General features: G+C 30.8%; 2 protein-coding genes across 2 annotated transcripts; both read right to left on the bottom strand.

Annotated features, from left to right (window-relative positions):
• Nucleotides 1–837: 837 nt before the first annotated feature.
• LOC124535022 (protein Peter pan) lies at nucleotides 838–7248 on the bottom strand. Its single transcript, XM_047111042.1, has 11 exons — nucleotides 6934–7248; nucleotides 6029–6181; nucleotides 5377–5547; nucleotides 4996–5118; nucleotides 4760–4821; nucleotides 4331–4379; nucleotides 3745–3849; nucleotides 3228–3328; nucleotides 2509–2637; nucleotides 1822–1931; nucleotides 838–1286 (listed from the first exon to the last, which is right to left on the bottom strand). The coding sequence occupies exons 1-11, from the start codon at nucleotides 7117–7119 to the stop codon at nucleotides 907–909; spliced, it is 1569 nt and encodes a 522-aa protein (XP_046966998.1). The 5' UTR covers nucleotides 7120–7248; the 3' UTR covers nucleotides 838–906.
• A 1384-nt stretch (nucleotides 7249–8632) lies between these two features.
• Nucleotides 8633–15585, bottom strand: LOC124535023 (elongin-B). The gene is made up of 5 exons (XM_047111043.1): nucleotides 15454–15585; nucleotides 15250–15343; nucleotides 13726–13870; nucleotides 12128–12230; nucleotides 8633–11418 (listed from the first exon to the last, which is right to left on the bottom strand). The coding sequence occupies exons 1-5, from the start codon at nucleotides 15454–15456 to the stop codon at nucleotides 11404–11406; spliced, it is 360 nt and encodes a 119-aa protein (XP_046966999.1). The 5' UTR covers nucleotides 15457–15585; the 3' UTR covers nucleotides 8633–11403.
• Between the last annotated feature and the right edge of the window lie 255 nt (nucleotides 15586–15840).

Raw genomic sequence — 15840 nt, 5'->3', positions numbered from 1 at the left:
GTTTGCTGTTGTTGTATAGTATAAGTAAATAGATATAAAACACAAGAAAAACGAATCGCACTCTATTGACTTATGTACTGTACGACTGTACAAAAGTTAAAGTTAAATGAAAAGAAGCTTTCAAATTCAGATGTTTACAAAAGTATGATGGAGACTATTTTGCTATTGAAATTATTTATTCAAGAATTAATTCACTATTTAAACACAAGTCATCATCCTCCTGCCCTTATTCCAATTTACTCGGGGTCGTATGGGAGGGAAGTATGGGAAGCTATCTCACAAGTAACATTATTCATCCAATCCATCCATCGTTTCATTGGTCGTCTCCTTCCTATATCCATCCACATTCATGTTCAAGGCCTTCCTCACAATATGTTTCTCATTCCTCCACATAATATGCCCATACCATGACAGCCGCCTTCCTCATAACTTCTCGGCTATCGGTGCCACTTTCAAACTTCTCATTATATACTCATTCTTTACTCTATCCATTCTTGCTTACAAGAATAGCTCTGTGGTCTTAGACCAAACATCCCCCTCAACATTCTCATCTCCGCTACATGCAGTTGTCTTTCATTCATCCCTTTAAACACAAGTATGCCATGAATATTTTATTTCGCTTTTTGACTGTTTACCACTGTTTTTTTATTAGGTTTTGCCGAAATATACGTACAACAAACTTTTACCACAATTCTGTTCGGTAATAGAAATATAAAACTACCTTGGCTCAAAACTACTGACTATTCATATTTCTCGCGCGCCCATCAAGCGCACCAATATTATGATTTTAAATAATATGCTTTATAAATAAAATCCAGAGGTAATAAAAATATAAAAAAAGGAAAATCGTCGTATAATTTTGAAAATATAATACACAGCTTACAATAATAATGTTTAGCATAAATACTATTTTCTAGATTTCCCTTTGCCTTTTCCTGCATTTCCTTTGTTAGGTCTACTTTTACCGCCCGTTCTGTTATTTTTATTAAATTTGCCGCCAAAGACTTTCTTAGGGTTACCGCCCTGATTGTTCCTTCTTTGGTTATTAAATTTACCATCTTTGTCGTTGAATTTTTTCCTATTATCGTCTCTATTCTTAAACGAGTTTCCACCGTCTTTATTCTGGAACCTTCTCTTATTTTTGTTGTCCTGATGTTGTCCAGTTTCTTGGTTCTTTTGGTATTTCTTTTTTAACTTCTTGTCTAATCTCATCTTTTTGAAGCCACGCGGTTCACCTTCGCTGTTATCTGTTTTTCTTTTCCTTGATGGATTTTGGCTGAACAGATCTATAAAAAAAAAATAAAGCATTTAATTAATAGTCAGATTCATTTGTAATTTCGTACGATATTAATAATATTTCTAGCTATTAGTTTAACAAGACTATTATGAATAAAGTATCCAACAGAACTTATGTATAGTAGGACACAAATTAGATGTAGCATCGGAAAATGAAATGGAATGAAATTAAAACCGATTACTGCCGATTTATACAACCAATAGAAATGGCTCCCTATCGCGCCATTCGACGCCATTCGTCGCTATAGATTAGCGTCAAAGAAAGCAAGTGCATATAAATCCACGTGTCAATTTGACGAATATATTAGGTCATACGATATTACAAGTTATTACGTTTGTGCAAAGATCATATACGCATGAGAAATAAATATTGATAATTTGGGATAGCGTACTCAATTCGGATGTGATCGGTTTTACGAATTTTGCCGATGCGACATCTAAGTTGGGTCGTACTATACACCCTTTAGGTTACCATATAGAGGCATAAAACGCAATTCGACTTATTCAAAGATGGATGATGAGTACCTTGTTCTGGTTCGGCGCCGACCTCCTGGCGGTAGTAGTCAGCGTCGTCGTCGTCGTCCGGCTCGGCGTCGGGGGCGCCCTGGCTCTCCGCAGACGCCAGCTCCATGAGCCTGACCGAATATGACTACTATTAACATAGATCTAGAAACGTTCAGAACTTCCACAATAGTGAATATTTGAATTAAAGTGAGTCGAGATGGCCCAGTGGTGATAACGCGTGCATCTTAACCGATGATTGCGGGTTCAAACCCAGGCTAGCACCTCTGTTTCATGTGCTTAATTTGTCTTTATAATTCATCTCGTGCTCTGCGGTGAAGGAAAACATCGTGAGGAAACCTGCATGTGACAAATTTCATAGAAATTCTGCCTCATGTGTATTCCACCAACCCGCATTGGAACAGCGTGGTGGAATATGTTCCAAACCTTCTCCTCAAAGGGAGAGGAGGCCTTTAGCCCAGCAGTAGGAATTTACAGGCTGTTGTTGTTGTATTAAATATAAGACATTTAATAAATACTTCCACATGATAAGTATTATTAAATAATTACTAACCTGAAAAGTTTAATAAGTATTTGGTTATTTTTTTTAATACATCGTGTAATTAATTATTTGGGAAATAACTAAATTAGCAGTATTACAAAATTTATTACGTTGCAATACTCGAAATTTAGCTACAGTTATTACAGTACCTTTGATTTTCTGTCATCTCCTTCTTCTTTTTGATTCCCTCTAATGCCTTTTGCTTCAACTCCTCCTTCTCTTTCTCCTTCCGTTTCACGTTCTCAGCTTGTTGAGACTTGCGCTTCTCTTTAAGCCGTCTAAATTTACAAGTGATCTATTAGTTACACACACATATACATTGATCAGACTGTCTGCCCCCTCTTAATAGGCTATTTGACAATGCGAAAAATAAATTGTGAATTATTGTAATCAGTATATATTAGGAGTTTAAAAATGGTTATTTACTAACGAAATTTGAAAATAACACTTAATTTATTCAAAAATCAATAAATAAAAATTTCTTATAACTTTGCTTTTGTACTATATGTACCATAGATTGAAATACAGCAAAGTGACGTCACCGACCCCACTGCAGCGCCATATTGTCCAAGTAGCGTTTTCGCGCGTTATTTAAATATGGAATTTTTAATGATATTTTTCGGCAAATATGTACTAGAAATAAAAAAATCTACTTTTACTGGGTTCCTTAACCTCTACTAAATAATATAAAATGGATTTTAAAAACCAGTCAAATAGCCTATTGACTCGAGAGAATTGCAAGCAAATGAAAACTATGTGAAGACACGAGATTCATTAGTGGTTCGTATATGAACTTTTTCCTACATCGATGGACATAATTGTATGTACATATTTGAAGGGCTTATATTTCATTAATTTGATACCTTACCTTTTCTCTTCGCGTTTCTTCTTTATTAATGCTTTTTCTTCGTCTGTTTTCTCTACGAGTTCGTGGAATAGAACCTCACCGTCCATTAGACCGTCTTCCACCTGTCAAGAGAAATATGTGCAGTGACGTATTTAACGTGTAAAATGTAATACTTGGTACTTAATTCAATGATTATAGCAGGCGATTTGTATAGTGGGGACGAGTGACTTAGTGAATTTAATTTTTTTTTTTTTCCTGAAGATTCTGTGTTGCTGGTGTGGCACTGTGCGCGTATATCAATCTTGAAACTATGGATAAATGCGAAGATTGCTTTCGCTCACTATGGGCAACCCATTTCAAAATCTGTTTGCAAATGCACTTATGGATGAAGGCCCCCTCATCGTTGGCTTAATGCAGTAAATGTGTTCTTGGGGAAGGTTAGTTCAGGCGGCGGGCTGGCAGCGTGATGCACTTATGGATGGGGGGAGGGCTTAAGGCAGTAAATGCATTCTTGGGGAAGGTTAGTTCCGGTACACACCTTGATGAGCTGCAGCGCGATGCGCGGGCCGAGCTCCACGAGGCGCAGCGCCGAGCGCGAGCGCGCCGCCGCGCCGCGCGCGCACAGCCGCTGCGGCAGCTCCACCTGCGCGCACACGACATGCAAACAACATCTAAATACACTCTTAGAATATCGTGTTTATATATAAAAGACGGAACTGCAATGCAAGACGTTTGCTGCTCAGGCACGAACGACTGTCCCAAATGCTTTTCACTAAAAATTACGAACAATTTTGAAAAGTCATCAATTTACAATCGGATCGGAATATAGGTTCCGATAGAACCAAAAAAACCAGCATGAAACTTAGTAGATACTCTTCAACATTTAAAATAAAAAGTTAAATACAATTATTCAATTCAATTCAATTCTTGGTTTAATGGCTTTTAGTTGTGCCGACAGGGCAAATACAATTATATATAATGACGTCCCTAAAAGTCAACAAGCCTTACATTAGTTCTTAGCTTTTTTATCATAAATTTTTTTATCAGTCTGACAATCTTAATATAAACAGTTACTCCACATCTTGGATTCAATTCATTAAATAATTTTATTTCTTATAACTAACCTGGTTAGTGCCGTCGTCTTCAAACTCGCTTTCCGACAGTAACGCCGCTCTAGATTAAAAAAAAAAAGATATCATTAAAAACAACCAAAAAAACTAAATTTAATAGTTTATATATTTAATATTGTAAAAAAAAAAATACTAGGTAACTTATGGATATCATAACAGTATTCGGCAATATATAAAATCTAAGGCACTTATTATACTATTAATATGATAGTTTTCCCCCAAAGGAACCTTATTCGTATTATAAAATGTCAATGGCTAAAGTATTTGTGAATACGAGTAAGTAGTTATTCTATGAAGTAATAAGTTACATACAAGATTAATGTAACTGAAAGTTATTTTTTTAAATAAACTAACTCAAAATATACTCTATTTGTAAAATATGATTACTAAAAATGTGAAATAAAGTAATAAAAAACAACATACTTATCGAAAAACTCCGACATGTCTTTACAGCGATTTAGGTTAGGTATCTTGCCTTGTACCATCTGCAAAAAAAGTGTAAGTGTTTAGTTATAAGTTGATGTTGTTACTTTTACAAGAAATAAATAAAAAAAAATTCAAATCAATTGTTTTTCATTGTCACATCGATGCATTATTGCAAACTTTGTTTATTTTTACTGTATAATATTATCTGTGGTGGAGTACATGTCTAGTCATACCTTCTTGGTACCCTTATTAAGACCGACAGGCGTCGCTCTGATGACATAGTGCCGAAAATCTATCAGTTTTGTTGAAGGATTGTAGTTCATCAGCACGCAGCGCCGAATGTTTTTAAGTTTAACCTTAAAAATAAACACATTCATACATAATATTATACTATCACTATCCATAGAGATTCTTAGACTAAATTTTATTTTAATATAAGAATTATTTAATGTGATTTAATTATTTTGTTCACTACAAAACCAATACATTTTTATTTATTATTTCTGTAATTATAATGTTTATTTTTTTACTATATTTTTAATAAAACAGTAATTACATAATTAGATATTTCTACTGCTGATCATATACATTCTGCAGCAAAGTGTAACACTTACCGTTGTAATATTTATTGTAGGAAACATGTTCTGGAACATTGTAGCCATCAATTTCATGTGCATACCTTCTCCTGAGAAACTATTGAGTACTATTAGTGGAGCGTTTTGAAATGCGCGCGATATAACATACTGCTTCCGGAGAGCTGATATTACATCACGAGAGAGTGTGTACTGGAATAAAATGTAAATATTAAAACTGATCTCATATGAATACATACTTAGTAAGAATGGATTTTATAAATTTACTTTATGGGTAAGATAATTAATGATAAAATTAAGGCTGTGTCTAATGTTATTAAGGTTGGTGTTTGTGAGTACTTCAAAAGCAAAGCCTCACTAATCATAATTAGCATAGGTAATTAATATATAAAAGGTTTCTATCTTATCAAAATAATACCAAAATTTACATTGCAATCATTCATCTTCATGCTATATTCCATCATAGTTGTAAATTGAAAGATTGCAAAGATAATATCACAAAACCAACAAAAAAAATTCATTCCATGAATCTTAATTATTACACAGTCATAGACACTATTGAAAACAACAGACAATAAAAAATAAATATGTATCAATATTTAAGTTCTCTCAAGGAGTTAAGTTTTGTTCAAAACATATTTTATACTCGTGTTTTGATTTAAAATGCTCTTACATTGTGTATGCGGAACGTAAGTGTTGGTCCTCTGGGCAGCCTTGCCAATCTCATATAGGATCCCAACTCAGTCTCTGTGAACACCATCATGTGAGACACATGGAGATATCCTGATATAGATAAGAAATCTTTTATTGTGTTCTTTTTTCTTTCCTGAAAAGAGTTTTTATATAAAGTTAGTATCTTTTGACATTTTTTATTTTACTAGCATTTCCCAAAGTATCTGTACCAATTTATTTGTCACAAATATGGGCTCTTACTATCATAGCCTAGCATTGCCTGTTTGATGAAGCTATGAAAGTCGTCCTTTCCTTTAATGCTACATAAGATCAGATTTACAGTATTGATTAAAAATAATGTTGTCATATTAAGCACATTGCAATTTAAAGTTACTAAAACTGAAGTTTATACTTAAGGTTTAATGTCAAAAAATAGGAAACAATAGTATCCTGGTAATGTTGCAAAAAGAGACAAACAAGATATTTATTATATAGAAAGTATCTCATTATCCTTCTCTACTAACTTTTACAACAAGGAAATTTAATAATAATTTTATAACACTAATTAATTCCGTACTGCCTTTATTCTAAGAGAGTAAATAAAAAATATAATGCAATTTCAGAAACAAAGATTGGTCTTGTCACTGAAATAACTTTTTGGTCTTTGTGAGTTTTACATTAAGATGATACCAAAAATAATCTTTGGTTATAATAAAGCAAGTAATACATATTTTTTAAATATAAATTATACTTGTACATAATTGATACAGGCACATACTCAATTTGGTTTTCTATTGACAGTAAACAAATAAAAATTGGTAAAATGTTTAATATTTATAGGACATGCTGAAGTTCAATCATAAATAAAAAACCTAAAAATAGTTTCGAGAAATATCTAAGTCTTACTTTGAGCTGTGATGCTGTAAATGGCTCCATTATCTTCCTGAAATCTTTCGTCAAATCCATAAGATCTTTCGAACATTTTCCACGATGTATAACAAATGAATGCGGCGCTTTAACTAAATTTTCTGGCTCTATAGATTGTTTCGTAAGTGTATTCTTTTTAACACATTTTCCTTTACGTTTTCCCATTGTGTGCGCTTATATTTTATATCCTATATTTTATTATTATAACAAATACAAATCAGTATCACATTCAAAGCGTGATTGACATGTTTATAAAATACTTTTGAGGTTAGAGTTTAGACAGGCGCACGCTGGATACCTGTCAAATCCAAATGTCAAAGTCATTACCAAAGAGCACGCATCTACTTTTGTCGACTAGCAATAAAATAAAGTGTAGAGGCAGTAGTCCAATGTCCTTGAGTTTAAACAGAAAACCTTAAAATGTATTAAATTAAACATTAAAATGAACGCGATAAAGTTAAAAAGCCGAATAAAAGAGAAATAGAAAAACATCTGTTTTCGATTGGCGCCATTTTCAAGTGAATCTGTTTATATCATATTTATTACAGCAGATTGTATTTACTTTATATATATACTTTATGTGTATATTTTGAGAAATTAAAAATTACATCTTACCTTAATAAATTGATATTAAATAACGATAACCTTAACATATCTGTAACGCAAGAAATCTAAGTAGGTAGTACTATAGTTTCATGATTAAATTAGAGTTTAGTAAAGTAACGGCCTGTACATTTCCTGCTGAGATAAGGCCTCCTCTTCCATTAAGGAGAGGGTTTGGAACATATTTCAACATGCTATTGGCATGTGCAGGTTTCCTCACGATGTTTTCCTTCACCGTCGACCACGACATGATTTATAAACACGAATTAAGCACATATATATAGTGGTGCTTGCCTGGGTTTGAACATGCAATCATCGGTTACGATGCATGCGTTCTAACCACTGGGCCATCTCAGCTCGGCATTTTCAGTTTAGTAGCGCTACTAAACTCGCCCTCCGCATGTTAAGGGTTTAGACACAATAGGATAGTACGACACAAATTAGATGTAGCATCGAAAAATGCAATGGAATGAAAATAAAACCGATTACTGCCAATATACACAACCAATAGAAATAGCTCCCTATCGCGTTCGATTCGACGCTATTCGTCGTTATAGATTCACGCGTCAGAGAAAGCAAGTGCATGTAAATCGACGCACCAAATTGACGAATATATTACGTCATATGATATTACAAGTTATTACGTTTGTATAAAGATTATATTCGCATGAGAAATAAATTTTGATAATTTGGGATAGCGTATTCAATTCGGACGTGATCGGTTTTACGAATTTTGCCGATGCGACATCTAAGTTGTGTCGTACTATACGCTAATATTGAAGAATTAAAAAATATTGTTCATTTCACAAGACAAAGTATGATCCTTTTCATATATCTCATGTTAACATAAATCAGATACAGATTACAGAACTTTACATTTTCGGATCAACTGCTTAATTGAATGTCTTTCGTTTCGATCAAAAAGCTATTAAATACGTTATTGGTGAGGTTATTTGTAATCGAATTGGGAGTCAACCAAATTCTTAGGTATTATTATCAATATTAACAAGTTATTGAAAAAGATGGGTCAGTTTATAATCTTTCACGTGGTTGGGATAAAATAAAACACATCACAACAAATCAAAACAGCTTTATTTTCTGCTGGTTCGTTTTAGATTCCCATACTTGCACACTACATTAGTTATATGAAGTCTCATCGCTAGTTACACTATTAAGTATATTGTAACTGCTTTACAATTTGTTCTATATCGTATATAAAATGGAAATTTCAAGACAAATTGTATTACTTCGAGACATAAATTGTTTATTGCTGTATACTACCATCACAGTAGATTTAATAAATTCAGCAAATAAAAAAAAAATGTTTAAAACAAATTTTAATACAAATAATTATTTACTTAGAAATATGATAAGTACAAAAGTTATATCATTGTAATATATAATTATTTTTTGTAAAGTATGCTATAGATGCATATTTACTTTATTTTTATACTAGCATCAGTTCAAAATATTAATTAATACTTAATTTTACAACATTGTATAGTTTCAGTAACGACATCAATGTACTTGGAACTTGAACTAAGTTATTATGTAAATGTGGTTATACTTTTAGACTTATCATATATCAAAGGTTTAGGACAGCTCAGCGGAGCTCTTAATGAGGATTTTTTAATAGAATGTTACGAAACTCCATCTAACTTTACATATCTTTTCACAAAGCCATATTATCGTGCAAAGGAGTGCATTTGAATCTCAACTTATTTAAATTTGGATGAAGAATTTATTTGGTAACAAATGATTTTTCAAAATGTTTAAGCTAATCATTAGCTAGCTACATATGAAAATTGACGTGTCTACTAAAGGAGTGTTCCTAAAATGATTTTTATTAGAATTTGAAGTGTTCAGAACTAACAGAAGATGAAACATATTTAATGTTAATTGCATGAAAAAAAATACATTAAAACTTATATTTCTGAGTGATAATATCTCTTAAGCGCCATCTCTTGGTGGGTTGAGCACTGACCAATATATCTAGACATATTGTATGTGTGCTACAAAATATACAAAGCTTTAAAAAGTTGCGAAGAAAAAAAAAACTAATTAAATTCAAGTAGAAGCAAAAAGAGAACAATCAACATAAAAAAATTCAGGAACCATCGACATTAAAATTTCATTTAAACGAATCACAACAACAAAGAATGTTTACATAGATCTGAGAACATCCTCGATTCTAGAATATAAAAAGCCCCTATATTACCCTATTAAATTAGCTATTATCTATAGTCAATACTAATCTATCATCAGATAAATACCGCATTATTTATTTTTTTTAAATCCATACGATGTTTGCGTGATCCTTCATTAACCCGTCGTATCTCCTTTGACTCAGTACCCAGTGTTGCAATGTTAAAAAAAAAAAACATTTAAAATACAAACAACTACGATTCGAATAAAAATAATAGCAATAGTCAATACGCAGAGGACACGACGCATTCACGACAGTCTTGTTTTATAAATAGATAAAAGCGTGTCTTCGTGTTTTATATTTCAATAGCTGTTATTTTTAAGTTACTAGACTAATATTTACTATGTATTTTGCGTTATATATAATCTATTTGTCATCATACAATTAATTTAATTAAAACATTTCAAAGCTATAATTGCCAACTGCTACCGACATTCAAAATGAAATGATTTAAAGTCCATAAGTTATCTTATGGTACTATATTTTAAAAACAAAAAAAAAAAGGTTTTATATTGATTTTATATAGCTAGTATAATATCGCCAGTCACATAAATATGTCCTAAATAAAATACGGCATTGGTGACAAAAGTTGGTTCCAACGTCTAACATTTGGTATATGGAATGTATGTGACAAATAGATTATATGATTATGTGTATTTTAATGATAACATGACAGATATTTATATTATAATACGCCTTATTTTAAGATGCCTTATTAGGATTTAAAATGGTTGTAGTTAAGCATCAAGCTGTGACAACAATTGGTTTCGATTAAAAATTACATGTTAGTTGAAATAATTAGTTCAAAAGGCACGAAAAAGAAAAACCCAAAAATTTAAGCTTAAAAAAATTAATCAACATAATATACAGATCGAGAATATCAGAACTAGAAGTGTTCTGTATGTATTAATATTATATTAATTGAAAAACAATCCAAGTAATTCCCGCTAGGACAGTCCGTTGATATATAAGATCGAACAGTGACAGTATTCCTACAATATACAGACGACGCAACACAATGTTGCAATAAATACAATTATCACGATAACCGCCCAGTAACGGTAAGACATCAGCGGCACTAAGGTGGAACTTATTGCACCTTCGAAACGATTGCACGTTTTTTTACTTTCAATAATAGCACTTTATCAACACTAGTAGGTATTCTGTCCTTGTCTGACCCCTTTTTTCGCATCAAATTCTCATTCTCTATTATAAAGAGATACCACAATGAAGCCGCTCACTGTCTTAGCGTACCGGGACTTATGAATTAAAATTACCTGTTTCATTGAATATTACAAACTATATGAATGAAGCGTCACAAATTACTAACAAATTATTTAAAAAAAAAAAAAATCTAACGTCCGTATATCATCGAGGGACATAAATACAAACGAGTGTTAGTAGCGAGTAGTGACTCCCTCCTAAATAAATTTTCACTATTTAAAACCAGCTGAGACCCGGATTAACTTGTTAAATTCAGAACAAATTATGGATAAACTGTTAACAAAATATTTTCGTATGCAAAAATCAGTAAATATCGCCCGGCGGTGTGGGCGGACTAGTTCAAAATTATGAACTAATAAATCGATTCGATACTCGGTTGGTATTCGTATCTGTTGTTTGAGTATTCGCCGAGTCGCTTAGTGCTGATCCATCTGAAAAGTAATTTACACCGAATTTATTCGAATATATCGTATATAGCATTGAGTTATTGACATACAAAGTTTATATATAATTGAAACTGATTTTCATGTAAGTTATTCTCATTATTGTAGCTACATGCATTGAACTTTTACAAATTCAAATAGAAAAACAAAAACATTTTAAAAATAAGTTATTTACTTCAGGTAACAATTCGAAAGTATAGTTTTCTTTCCAAATCAAGGAAAAGAAATAAATTTTCATAAAAAGATTTCCATTATTAGGTATGACATATTATAATAGTACATATTCTTATTATTCATAGTATCTAGTATTTACAGTTATTTTTCGCACACAGGCACACATAACTTATTTTACCATCATTGATAATGTAAAGAATGTTTGATATATCTTACAGTTGCAATGTATGTAGACAGTGAGGATCACTAACAGATGTTCCGTTTTCACATCTGCCTATATATTCAAATCAATAATATTTATTATTGTTTCTCTGTCATCAACGCAGCAGCTTTTGCTCATATTTTTTTGTAACTGGTATTGTAAAACTGATTTTGATTGAGTTTGATCATTAAAAACAGTTCTATTAAACCACTGTGTCTAAATGTAATATTTTTTCTTCCCTACTAAATTTTACTCTCTTAGCTACTTAAAAAATATGCCATCAAGTCTTTTACTAGTTTTATAACATCAGTTGTTTATTACCTGTTCCTGTCCATTGGTCTCCTGAGATTTCATCACATCAGGTAGATCGGGTGGTGTAGAGTACTGTGTCAGTTCCAAAGTCTCAAATTCACCATTTTCTTTTCTGAAATAAATAAAAAACATATTAATTAGTGAACATATTATTTATCTGTGAATTTGGCAATACTATTAAGTATGTACAGATATAAAATAGTCAGTATTATCAATCTCCTTTTTGTAGTCAGAAATAGAAATTACATAAAAAAGACCCAATTTTTGTAAAAGACACACTTGCAATAGATAATGTAATAGAAGTCATTGATTAGAAATGATTCACTTTGAATATCAATACAGAGAACAAATTAATCATCTTCTTTTAATAGCCCTATTGTTAGAACAATAAAATCTTGAGTGTTCGTAAGGGAGTTGAGGGGAAACAATACCAGCAAATGCAAATAAATTATCATGTGCTTAAATCATTGAAGAAATTGTGATGAATGCATGTGCCATGTGAAAATCTGTTACAAGTGTATCCACCATTCCACACTAAAACAACATGGAAAAAACTTTGTCTTAGAAAATATTCCTTACTAAGTTTTGGTTGCCGCCACATTTGGCCTGTATTATGATGTATGACTTTAAATAACATATATTTAATTTTCTTTCTGATGAGAACTATATTGATAATTGACAAATTCTGGCAGGAAAGTTTTTGCTGTTTGTTATAAAGATCATACTTTAAAGGTGCATATGGACTATGTTTTTGTAACTGTAACTGTACCCCACAAGTTAAAAAACACCACACAAGACCCAACATATATAATAGTTAACCAATATATGCCATATTGTCTTTGTCTATGACTTCTCATTAAATATTTAAAAAAAAAATCAATCAAAGTTATAAAGGTACTCAAAAGAAATTGAAAAACATAATAATATAGTTAATTTGGTTGAATAGTTTTGTGTTCTTTATGATAAGTGTAAATAAATATGCAATGTCTAAGGAATCACTTCTGAAATTGTGTTAAATTCACTGAAATTCTTGATAACTATCAACAAATATTTTTACTGGAATATTTTTCATATTTCTAATAAAAAAATTATTTATCTTCTACAGAAAGACAAAATATTATTACACTGATTTTATCATTAACTGATAAGAGTGTGTTGCTCTCATTCAATAGTAATTACATATACCAATAATGTAAAATAATTTTATTTCAATTTTAATACTTACTTATGCATTGATTATTATATCTTATCTTTGAAAATATCAACTCTGTACTTAGAACCGGAATTCAATTATTTATTTTAAATGACGTTGCCATGTGCTTTTAATTAAACCCAGAATGTGGTAGTTTGATCTTTTTGGATAAAAAAAATTGTAATGAGTCCATAATAGTATCAAGCTCCTTCCTTAATACATATCTTTTATTTTGGGGTTGCAGTTTAATAAAATTTTCATTTTGATTTTGTATTATATAAAAGCATTAATGATTTTTAATATGTATAATTTAATAATGTAACTATCAATATTTAAATAAGATTCTGTAGAGTTGACTCATTATCACTATAGAAACTCATAAAGTGTGTTTTTTAAATAATGTTTAAAGTTATACCGTAAAGCCAATCCAATCGGAGCGGGGCACTGAGCCTTAGCTGTGGCCGAAGTTAGTCCATACTCTGCGAGGGTCTTTTCATCTTCCATTAGCTGACTGTCCTTGTTGAATAGCATCTGACTTGGGGGTGGTACTTTCAGGATACCTGAACACATAATAATAATACATAATATGAATTTATCTAATATGATAACATAGAGTTGCTTTTATATAAAAGAACTGTCATGGTCTATGTAATATGGTATTAGTAAAAGTAACTGATGGTAGGGCATTGTGAGAGGCTGTATATGTAGGTGTCATCTTTGCAGTAGTCATCCTACCATAAAAATTTAATAACTACTACTAATTACTACTTTAATAATTTTAAAGTACAATACAGATGGTACATTAAGGTTTGTTTTTTTTACTTTGTACAATGACAGTCTTAAATCTTTTAGCAAATTAAAAATATGTCATACTAAGCAAAATGTTTTATTACTATAGTGTTTTGACACACATAAATTGATGATAAAGCAAATTGAAAATTACATTATAATTTGTGTGAACACTAATATTAATAATACAATGGAGGAAATTTCTGTGTACTGTATGACCCTAAACAAAGGTCATTTTCACAAGCAATCAATGAAAGAAAAAACATACAAAACCTTTATACTTTTGCATGTTGTATTAACGTACACATGGAAATGCATACATTTATTAATCTCATATTCTTCTTATGATAAAGATAATGAATTTGATTTATTATAAGGTCAGTTTAATCAAAATATAGTTTCATATTACAAATTTTCATTATGTTGTCTATTTAACTAACTTATTTATATCATTAAACTCATATAAAGTACACTATATGTTGTGTGTCTGTTGATTAGAAATAAATAATTTAAAAAAATGGACCTTAAAATTTTGAAATACTATAAGTTTTAAATACACCATCAACTTTATCATATATACTTAGTATAGTGTTGCTCAAAGAAAGTTCACTAATGATATTTAAATAGAATTAGTTTTATCAAAACAAACAAATTAAGTAACATACCATACTGGACTATCATTCTGTGTACGATAAAAATATTTACTGATACTTCATATGGTGTGATTAAATTCAATAAAAGAATTTGACCTTATTTCTATTATTGACTTATTGTTACCACTAGCAATATAAATTTTTCAAGAACATGTATATTAATTGTATGTATTGTAAGAATTTTCTTTGAAATTTTTCTCTCCTTGTATTATAATAAGTTTAAGAAGTTTTAGGGAATTATCTTAATAAACTCGAAAGTATTCAAACATAAACACGACAATAATGTTAATCGTGTATTTGGTTATTGACCTCCGACAATGCACTTTTAAACTTTAACTTTCGAATTTTAAAAATGGAAATATACAACAAAAAAAGTAAACAACAATATTTTTTTTCCAGTCAGGATTTGAAAAACACTGTTATATGTGCACTGATCCGTCAGACATTGTCCCGCGACTATTAATAGACTTTCTGAATATAATGAAAATCACACTAACCTTCTATCATTTTCTTCAATTCTAAAACAGTCGTAGTATCCTTCGCATCTGTGAAGATGGTCAATTTTTTTCGCCTAATCATTAAAAAGACATCCTAAAAACAAATTTTATTTGAGGTTACACATTATAACGCTTATGAATATCTACAAAATTGAATGCATAATAAAACTTTTAACATATATTTAACTTATATTAACTCCTTACCATAATGATAAAATTATTAAAAACTATAAACTATTTATTTTATTTATATAAAACGCTTCAAGGCGTACGAAGCGCAATTAAATATTGAATTGACAACTACGAAACTGCACAGACTACAAAAATAGATTTTTTTTTCAACGATGATGACTAATCGTAATAGTATGAAATCGTAAATGTCTCAAAACGTTGATGATTATATTAAAGTAAACAACTTTTAATAATACAGAACATGCATCTACAAAGTTATATATTTTGAAAATAACAACTTTGATTTCAATAGTAATAAATAAAGTAGAAATTAAAATTAAATATAATATTGAATGCGTCTGACACAAAGATGGAAGCTAGAATGGTTAGAATTGAACGCATTTATTGTCAAATGTCAGT

This window comes from Vanessa cardui, chromosome 14, assembly GCF_905220365.1.
Source record: "Vanessa cardui chromosome 14, ilVanCard2.1, whole genome shotgun sequence".
Classification (NCBI taxonomy): Eukaryota; Metazoa; Arthropoda; class Insecta; order Lepidoptera; family Nymphalidae; genus Vanessa; species Vanessa cardui.
This window is presented reverse-complemented; position numbering and strand designations above follow the sequence as displayed.

Bases quoted from the DNA above. Each gene is read 5' to 3' on its own strand.
- LOC124535022 (XM_047111042.1), bottom strand. From the start codon at position 7,119: ATGGGAAAACGTAAAGGAAAATGTGTTAAAAAGAATACACTTACGAAA. The intron at 4,822-4,995 runs GTATGACTAGAC...CTTTTTTTGCAG, and splicing joins TTAATAAGGGTACCAAGAAG to ATGGTACAAGGCAAGATACC. The intron at 1,932-2,508 runs GTACTGTAATAA...ATATTCGGTCAG, and splicing joins GAGATGACAGAAAATCAAAG to GCTCATGGAGCTGGCGTCTG.
- LOC124535023 (XM_047111043.1), bottom strand. The intron at 13,871-15,249 runs GTTAGTGTGATT...TTATGTGTTCAG, and splicing joins ATTGAAGAAAATGATAGAAG to GTATCCTGAAAGTACCACCC. The intron at 12,231-13,725 runs GTATAACTTTAA...TATTTATTTCAG, and splicing joins CCGATTGGATTGGCTTTACG to AAAAGAAAATGGTGAATTTG.